The sequence below is a fragment of the Alligator mississippiensis genome, chromosome 3 (assembly GCF_030867095.1).
Source record: "Alligator mississippiensis isolate rAllMis1 chromosome 3, rAllMis1, whole genome shotgun sequence".
Classification (NCBI taxonomy): domain Eukaryota; kingdom Metazoa; phylum Chordata; order Crocodylia; family Alligatoridae; genus Alligator; species Alligator mississippiensis.
In genome coordinates this window covers 56,236,833-56,246,966 of record NC_081826.1, presented here as the reverse complement: position 1 = coordinate 56,246,966, position 10,134 = coordinate 56,236,833, and the positions used below count along the sequence as shown (strand labels likewise).

Here is a 10,134-nt window from a genome sequence, read left to right as displayed (position 1 = left end):
CACCAGAAATGATTGGCAGCATGCACTCAATGAGTTGAATTACAGGGGACTGGAGAAATACTCTCTTTTTGGGACTAAATGCAGCTCAAACTAGTCTTGATATTCTTTAAGCCATGACTTGTTTCATACCTGTTTTTAGTGAGACACGACCCTCTGTGTTATGCAGCAGTGAGGTAGTTTAGATGTTCATTTGTTGCCAATTTCTGGAGAATGTTTTTCTAAAGCTTTTTCAGTAAGAGAACCAAGCTTCTGGAACTTGTGCTCTTTGGCAGTCCACCATTTTTTAAATTCAGTTGTTTTCAGGGGACTGCAAAGGATATATTCATTTGGTTCAGCTTTTAGGGGTTTCTTTTTATTTTGGAGCATGACTGTTAGTATTTCTGGTGGCAGCTGTGATTGCTTTATCTGACACATTATCCTTTGTGGATAGTTCATCCAATTAATATTTTGAGATTGTAAATTGTACCTTGCTACTGTGTCTTTAAGCATCATATGAATTACTAAGGAAATATGTTGGGATTTTGCTCAGTAAGACTCTTCTTGATAATGTAATTACATATACTATTTAAGTGCATGTAAGCTGGTAGAATTAGGGAACAGAAACAAAGCACAGCAATGGGCAGTAGCCTTTCTTCAGCAGGAGGGAATATAAACATGAAGCAAGCAATATAAGTGAAAATATGAATGAATGAAAAATCTCTCAGACTGTGGACCAGTCCGGTCTAGGTAAAGAACTGTGTCTTTCCACACTAGTCCTACTCTTGGATGGAAAAGAAGGGAAAGGAAAGTATAGCTGTCCAGTTCTTGTGTCTTGTACACCAGAAATGCCTCAGCTATCTCTTCTATTTCTTTCTTCACGGCTAGGGACAGACATTCAAAAAGCATGAGCCTAAATTGATTAAATCTATGCAGGTCAGTCTAACTGGCTAGGCTAAACTGGTTTGCAACTGGACACACATTTTCTCTGGACTGAGGAAATTCAGCCACATGCCTACAGTGGCTCAGGCTAGAAGCCAAGGGGTGCTAGAGCAGCTGTCCCTTCCCTTACACAGTGCTGAGGTGAGGTGGGGCAGGATGTCTGGTTAGGGAGGTCTGCCTGTGCCATCCCAGGCTTTTTCCCACTGGCTGCTCAAGGGGCAAGAGTGTTGCCAGCCCCCACCCCCTTGCTAGCACTCTGAAGCAAGGGGGTGGGGAGGAGGGGTGCAATACATGAACCTGTTGATGATACAGAGCTTTTCAATCTCCCTGCTTCTTTATCCTGTCTGCAGCAAACTGACAGGCAGCAAGCCATCAGGGGGCTGATAACACTCTATCAGCAAAATAATAGCCTCTCTCCATTAGTTCAAACTCTTCTTAAACAGCTTACCAGCTGACCTGTTGATTAGCTCCAAAAAGCTGTAAGGGGTCACTGTTCTATCTGTCTATCCCAGTGAAATTGAAAATGCACACAGACAGTCCCCGGCTTTAGCTAGCATACCACATGCCTAGGGTTCGTGTGGCATGATGGGAAGGGAGAAGGGGCGATTCCTGCTTGAGCAGTGAGCGGCAAGTTGGGGATAGGGCAGGGAGAAGCCAGAAAGACCCTGCTGTGCCTGCAGTCTCTGCCTGAGCTTTAGCGGGGGAGCAAAGGAGAGAGGCCAGTTCTTCTGTGGAGCAGAGAGCCCCGCCCAGCCCAGACAGCATTCTGCGAGCTAGGGGAGTCTGGTTTATCTTAAATCAGCAAGGGGTTTGGGACAGACATTGCATAAACCCAAATAAGTTAAGTCTGATACTACATTCAACCAGGTTTATCTCAAACTGGTTTCAGATGTTTTAAACTGGTTTATGTGTGCTGAATATCTGTTCTGTTACAGGTTTAAACCAGTTTCTGATCGCTTAAACTGGTTTATGTATAATGTCTGTCCCTAGCCTAAAAGCATGGCATATATCCCCTATCTTGGAGAGCTGAGAATGGAGGGACTCATTTAAATGATCAGCACTTATTATGAAGGAATGGTGCTGAAAGTTGATACCAAATGAGTAGTGAGGCTGTGAGGCCTTTGCATATTATATAGACTACAGCCATGTAAGTCTGTTATGCACAGGAATCTAGGTTTTCCATTTCCCACAGAAAAATGGAGTAAACTGCGGATTTTTCCTTTAACTGGAGGCAAACACAGATTTCTCATTTTACCAGAGAAACGTGGATTTTGCCATTTTGCAATGAGAGCTCCCTGCAGGCTGGCAGAGTTCCAGCCTGCAGGGAGCTGGGTGGAAGGCGGTGAGATGGGGCGCCACGTACATTGAATGCACATGGCCCCAGGCAGCCTGCAGAGCAGCTGCAGCAGGTAAGTTGTGGGGGAAGAGGGGGATTGAGGACCCTGTAGGGAGAGAGCTGGGCACGGCTGGGGCTTGGGGCTGCTTCCCACCTGGGCGGTGCTTGTGGCTTGGGGCCCATGACCCAGGGCCACAATGCATGGCTGCAGGGCCACAGCGGGGAGCAGGATGGGGCCATGGGTGGCTTGTCTGGGGTGGGGGAAGGCCCAGCTTCCTGCTGCCATGCACACTTCTGGGAGGTAAGGGGGACCCATCACCCCCAGATCTGTGTGTGGGGCAGGCAGCAGGCATGGGCTCTCACCCTGCTTCCCTCTCCCCGGGGCCTGCATAGCCCAGCGGGCATGACCTGGCGCAGCAGGGAAGAGTGAAGCCATGCAGAGAAAATGCTCACTGCTATGAGCTTCCCACTGTCCTGGTGATGTACCCCCTGTGCATGTTGCTGCTTTGAGGGGTGCAACCCCACACTGCTAGCCTCACTGCTGCCCTGTGCACAGGAGGCACATTGCCAGGGCAGCAAGGAGCTTGCAGTGGTGAGCAGCTTCTCCATGCAGCTCCGGTGCTCCCTGCCATACTGGGGCATGCCTGCCAGGCTGTGGAGGGTCCCGGTGTAGGGAAGCAGGGGAGCAGGACACAGTGGAGCTGCACAGAGAAGCTGCTTGCTGCTATGAGCTTTGCACTGCCCCAGTGACACACCTCCTGTGTGTGGGGCTGCATTGAGAGCAGTGATGTGGGGTTGTGCCCCTCAAAGCAGTGGCACGCACAGGAGGCACGTTGCCAGGGCAGTGGGGAGCTTGCAGAGGTGAGCAGCTTCTCCGCGTGGCTTTGCTCTTCTCTGATGCACTGGGTCACGCCCTCTGGGCTGCGATGGCCCTGGGGGAGGGAAGCAGGGCGGGAGCCTGCAACCGCAGCCTGTGCCTGCCCCACGCACAGATTGGGGGGCGCGGGTCCCCCCTGCCCCCCCCCAGGATTGTGTGCAGTGGTGGGGAGCCAGCGCCTCCCTCTCCCCCCTACCCCCCACAGCAGGCAGCAGGATGGAGTGGGGGCAGGGGGCTGTGGACCCAGATCTGTAGCCTTGGCACCTGGGGGCTTTCTCCTACAGGGCTGGGGGAACGGGCTGTGGGTGGATGGCAAGGGGCACCAGGAAGGCTTTTGGGGGGGGGGGGGGGGAGTGAGAGGCATGAGAACGTCCGGGGGGGGGGGGGGGACTGTTGAGAGCCTTTAATTTTAATCACAGTTTTTATTTTATTTTTATAAGAGAATTTGCGATTTTATCTTTGGTTATGAATAGGACATGATAGTACTAGAGGGACCCTATTAACAGTTTCATGGCTTGTTAGTGCCAAAAACCAATAGAAGAGTGGCAGTGAGGGGCTTCTACCTCAGAAGCGTTAAACATGGTGGATATTTTAAGTGTCTATGTTACTCCAGATTTATTTATGATTTTCTCTGGTCTATCCAAGAATGGAATAAATACTTAAATGAAGTGTATGGTGGCATGTTTGGGAAGACACACTGTAGAAAAGAAATGTATGTTCTCTCAATAATATTCATTATGCTGTTATTAACTCTAACTTCAGCAAGCAGCACAGCAAAACCTTTTTTATATGAAGTGTTCAAGTGTTTCCCTTCCCCCACTCCCTCACCAGTTTGTGTTGCTCTCTATCTCTACTTGTGTTCTTTGATTGAGGACTTTTAGAGTGTTGTCTACATGGAATAGTGTAGTGACAGGGACCTCTGAGCTAGCTTTGAACATGTCAGCATGGTACTAGAAGCAGGTTAACTGTGTAAGTATAGCATTCCACCCACGCTAATTAGCTATGCTGAGAAACAGCAAACAATAAACTTTAGTGAAAGTTTATGCTGATGTGGAAATGATCAATAACAATACAGATGGAATAAAAAGTTTGACATACCCAGTTGTATAAGCATTTGAGGCATCATTTACATGTACTAGTATTCATAGTAGGCTGGTAATAGATTCTTTAAAACTGCCAAAGAATTAGTGTGAACTTTCTGTAATTGTGAATGTCATTGCTTTTGTTCATTTGAGCCAAACCTGTAACACTATTTCATATTTTTAAGGGAATGATCCAGATGGAATTTCTAATTTTGAATACATGCTCTTAAAAGCCTGCAGGTGCACATCCATAACTTGATAGCTCTGCATTGTGGACCGGTCACAAAGACTATTGTATAATAGCTTTGAAGCCAACTAACTCGTGTCCCTGAAGTCCAGCCGTATAATCTCTGTGACACTGAGTTTGCTGCTAAACCTGTGTCTAAAAATTGCAAGCAGCCAAGTTTTTTGAAATAATTGTATTTAACAGTACAAAAGAGGTATCTACACTAAGCTTTAAACTCTCCAAAATATAATTTAAAAATAACATTTGGCAGCCCCTACAGGTATTAAATGAGACAAAAACAGCACCAGGCATCCAAAACTCTTGAGGAAGAGGGTGATATCTTTTTTTAGTCCAGCTAGAAAGTTGCAATTTTTTTTTTTTTTTTATTTGCAAGGTTTCAGGCTCAAACACCCTCCTTCAGGTAAAGGAGAAGTCAAAGTTTGTAAAGTTTCTTCCAGGTAGAAACAAAACTTCATATTGTACAGGAGAGCAGAATGAAGTTATGGGTCTCCTGGTTGGAAAAGTTGTTCTGCAAGTGTGCAAATTAGGCTCAAACAAAGGCAGAAACATGCTCTTCACTTTAAAAGTCTCCGATGGCAGGCAGGATGCTGTATTTGGCTTCTTTTTTTGTAAAGTTGTTTCATATTTCACAGGAGAACTGAGATGGTATGTTTCTCCTGGGGAGGAAAAGTCATTGTGAAAAAGTTACGCTGTGAATATGGAAATTAGGCTTGAACCAAGTATGTAGCAGGGCAGGCTGAATTTTTCTTTTTTTTGGTCAATTGAGAAGTTTTCATTAGCTGTTTTGGAAATGAAAACTTCAGTTGACCAGGAAAACAGCAAAATTCAGCCTGCTGCCTGATGGCTTCTTAGGGCCAGGTTATGTTGTTCTGTCTCAAGAGTTTGCTTCCTTCTTCCCTCATGGTTTTCACGTGTCATCATTTGATCTGTTTCATCCCCACATTTAAGGGTTAAATGCTATTCTTACTTACATTCTGGTGGTGTCTACACAAGACGCTGACTGTGCAGTAGCTCGTTACTACTGTGCAGTAGCATTGCGTGGCAGGAAGCATGATGTGACATTACTGTTCAGTAGCAGTGAGCTACTGCAGAGTCAGTGTAACCATGAAGCTGTTCAGGGACATTACTGCACAGTAACTCCAATTACTGTGCAGTCATTTAGTACTTGTGTATGCAAATACTAAATGATTGCACAATAACAACTGCACAGTCAGTGTCTCATGTAGACGTGGTCTCAGAGTAGCTTCAGTCTGCTTCACCTTCTCTGTATTACTGTACTTTATTCTCTCCCCCCTTAAATGCTAATCCTTTTCCTACTCCTGCACAGGCATACCACAGTTTGTCCTCTCTCGTTAATTTTTATCTCCTATCTGCTCTTCCCTTTTCTTCCTGTTGTTTTTAGACCCCTTCCCACTAATATTTCTTTCCCTCTCCCTTTCCATCAATGCCCCTTTTCTTTCCATCTAAGTGCTTTTTGCCTTTCAACTAGCTCATTCCACCTTTCATGCCTTCTTCTTCCCAACCCTTCCTCACCTTCAATGCTTAACTGTTTACCACTCCTACTTTGTACCTACTTATGAACCCAGGGAGAAAAAGTATCATTGACAAGTTAACTGGATGCTAACCAGGGTATCATGGAGAATTAAGAGCTTCATTTTTTCTGTCTTATTTTGACATTTGCTTTTTCTATTGTGGAATTTTAAGTTAATATGGATAAAATCACATAAACTTGGAATTTAGTCCACAGCTACTAATTGTTTTAACCCTTTTCATCTGTTTCTTAGTATCTTATCTCTAGGCAGACCTAAGGAGCCTTTTTACATCTTTGTATTTATTTATTTCTTTTTCCTGGTAGGTGGCTACGATACCCAGTCATGGATCAGGATGAAGAGCCTCTTGTGCTGGGTGCTGTACAAATAGCAAATGAAAGAAATCTTAAAAGCTGTTTCCTAGTTCAGGCTTCCCATTCCATGAATTAATCCAGTTTGGTTTTCTATGATTTCCCTCTCTAATTATTTGCCAATTCTGTGCCAGGAAAGCTACCTGACAAGTATCACTCAATGTTTTCATTTACTCCCTGAAATTCTCATACACTTTCTATACAAGAGACAAATAAGATTCGCTTTTCTTTTTTAAATTCTACCTTTAACTTTTTTCTGTCTAAAATATATAAATTATGAGCAACATCTTCCATCTAAAAATTTATAGCAGAGCTGTCTTTTGAATTTAGGGGATCCAGGTTTCTCTTATGGAATACTTTTCTTTGGCTAAAATATTCTTCATGGGACACTTAAGCAAGTCAGCATCTCAGCTGACTTGCAATTTGTATAACTATCTATGTTCTTCATCACGTCATGCTTCATGTCCTGTAAAGGCTAACATGATCACCCCTTTCCTACTGGTCTAGTTTTCAACAACTTTTCTTGTCTTTGGGAGTTTTGAATAATATAGTTGTCATTTCAGTTTACCTTTGAAATAATACTTTGTCTTCCAGAAAATGTTATAAAATTGATTGCAGTTAGCTGGTTAAGACATTACACCTACTTTTGCAGTTGGATGAAAAGCGCATTGCATAATCGAGCTTTCTTTCACTTGGTTTAATACAGAAGATAGCCAATGAAAAATCAGAAAAAGTCATTGTTTGATACACAGATATGCTTGACTGCAGAGTTTTTAGAGGTACTTAAGACATTGAGAAATGGGCTAAGCTATCCATGGGAACAAAATCACTTCCTCGCATTGGTGGCTAATGTTCATCTGCTTACCTCTGTAATTTATTTAGATCTAGCTGGATTCTGTCCCTCCCCTCCAGCGTGCCAACCTTGCCCTACAACTTGGTGTCAGCGAATTTGGACAGTGTGCATTCCACACCCACATCCAGATCACTGATAAAGATGTTGTTGTACAGGCCCCAGGACCAAGCCCTGGGGGACTCCACTGCCCACATCCCTCCAGGCTGAAAACGACCCATCCACCACCACTCTCTGGGTGCAACCATCTAGCCAGTTTGCCACCCATCTGATCAGATCTTATCTACATGAACAATATAGACAATGAGCCATAAATCAGTCCCATGTTGTATTCTTCCATCACAATCCAGGAAGCAAGGCTACAAGTAGATTGACAAATAACTGGTATTTCTACAGTAAAAGTCCAAATTAAAAATAGATCCACATCTATGCAAGAATACTTTCATTGATATCCTAACGGCATACTTAGTGACTATATACTGACCAGATTGTGGCTGCTGCATAACTATCCTGGAAAGGCTGACCACAAACAAAAGCCTCCCTTCCAGTCACTCTTAGTGCACAGCTGTATAAGTAGCCAGGTCTAACATTGGGGGTACATCTGATTCTAATTCCCTGATCTGGTGTGCTGCCAGCTAAAGCAGTGTGCTGAGAACAAGGGAGAAGTTGACTTAATTTATGAGGAGGTGGCTTTACTTAATTGCATACAGAGTTAGGTTCATGATTTGATTGAAGGGGTACGAGGAGGAAGGCAATATGTGGGAATCAATGCCCTGTTCAGCTTTTTTGTGAGAGGACAGTTTTAAAGTGTGGCCAAGCCTCCTTTGGACTATAGTAGTAAAAGCTACACAAAGGATATGCTGAATTAACAGATATCTGATGTGCCCTAGTCTTTATCTTCCCAAACAATATCTTAAACTTTAATAACTGCACTGGGATTTTTAGTGTCCCTTGAAAGAGCAGAGATGCCAGTGTCCTAGTCTACAAATTGGATTTATACTACTTGTAGTCTTGCCTCCTGGATTGGGATGGAAGAGTACAACGTGGGACTGATTTATGGCTCATTGTCTATATTGTGTATGTAGATAAGATAGTATAGGAATTAGATGGTTAGTTAATATTTTTTATTCTAATGAAAGCATAGGAAAGTGTATATTTATGCAAGAAAAAATGTTATTGTAATTTTTTAACAGTAGCAGGATGAATACTCAGTTCTTTCTATTTCCCAGGATTCAGTTCCCAATAAAAGGTTTGTATAAATTAAAAACTGTTAATAGCAAAACATTGTAATTGATTAGCCTCTGAATGTTTACAGCTCACTTTAATTGCTTAAAAACGCCATTTGTCAGCTTCATGTTCTATTGACAATGTTATCGATTTATCCGATTTGGGCTTTGTCTTGTCTCTCGTACATAAAACTCACATATGCAGTTCAAATGGGAAATGACTCTATTGATTTCCTTAACTTGAGCCCAAATGCTAAAGATTTTTGGATAAGCTTTCTCATTACTTAAGCCAAAATCAATGAGAGAGAGCATCTTTTAATGAAAGAGCAGTTTGAGCAACGTACTTCAGAAATGGGGTCCTGTTCATCCTTTGCTTTACAAATCGATCTCCTAGGTTCCTTAAGTGAGGTCCAATTGGTTGACATTGTGGTTTGTCTTTGTGTGTAAACTTGCAGCTTCAGAAAAGAGAAGATGAGCTACAGAGACAGCAGAAGGAAACATTTTCTCTGAAACAGAAAAAAGACAGTCTTCTGGCTGAGGTACCAAACAACATATGGTATTGAAACAAAGCCTAATTTGTAACTGGATGCCATTTTTCTTACTTACAAAATTCTTACTTTTTTGTGGCCACATGTCATTATGTTACTACGGGAAAACTACTGTGTGTTTTGCAGTCCTCCAGTTTGGCATTCAGTGTAGCATTATTTTTTTGTGTGTAGTACTACAATTTTTAAAAATACTGATACCAGTAGTTCATCTGGAAATTGGTGATAATATACGGTACGGCTTCTTGATTTTTTGTTGTTGTCATATATACAATATAAGTGAAGGGCTGACATCATTATTTTGTTAACCTGTTAATTTAATTTTTCTTTCTTTTCAGCTCCAAGCTTGGGAACATCTGATTTACCAGCTTCAGACTGAGCTAGAAAAATGGAGAGTTAAATTTGGACAGCTGCAGAATGAACTGGGCACATCCAGCAAGTTATATGGGCAGGCCAAACGTCAGGTACTGTACTAAGATATCATTAACTGCCCTGAACTACATAAATTAAGCTGATTACGCCTTCGCTTAATTAACTGAGAATGACCTATTGATGTATAGGCAGAGTAAGATAGAGACTACATGCTGCACTGTACTAAATTTATAGGTTTTCAATTAGTTCTACTATCGACTGTGACTATTTTAAAAAAGAGTTTGCTTTTATGTTTTGTAGCATGCTTTTTAATTTAGCAGGATATTTGAAACTGCACTATTCATATTTTCTTTTGAATTACTTGAAAATCGATTCAGAGAAGATTGTTTATGTCATAGCTAAGCCTATTAATTTTTGCCTCATTGCTGATAAACCTGTATCCAGTATTTGTCTTGCAAGACCTTTTAAATTGTTGTTATAATAGTTGATTAGTCATTTTCAATAATGTGGTCAAAGTAATTTTGAAAATGATTATTTAACCAAATGTGTTTGCAAAGAGGATAATATTTTTGTCAAACACATACCAAATCCCTGAAAAAAACTGATAAATTCATTTTTGATGTAGGTTGAATTAGATATTATATTCCAAAAAGAATATATTAACTGTGATTCTAATTATTTTGGATTGGAAAAAAGTCTAGTTAACAGGGAACTTTCTTTTATTTAAAGTGCATTTTAGTATTGTATTTAGAGGTTTTTTTATTTAAAAAGGTATATGCTA

The 10,134-nt window shown here is 42.0% G+C and overlaps 1 protein-coding gene across 1 annotated transcript in view; it reads left to right on the top strand.

Moving 5' to 3' along the window:
- Positions 1-5,564: 5,564 nt before the first annotated feature.
- LOC109285946 (uncharacterized) overlaps positions 5,565-10,134 on the top strand; it is a 156,290-nt gene continuing 151,720 nt past the window's right edge. Inside the window, exons 1-4 of the mRNA XM_059723474.1 lie at positions 5,565-5,593; positions 6,316-6,370; positions 8,892-8,975; positions 9,320-9,445. Of these exons, the coding sequence (XP_059579457.1) occupies positions 5,565-5,593; positions 6,316-6,370; positions 8,892-8,975; positions 9,320-9,445 (294 nt within the window). The remainder of the gene's footprint in view (positions 5,594-6,315; positions 6,371-8,891; positions 8,976-9,319; positions 9,446-10,134) is intronic.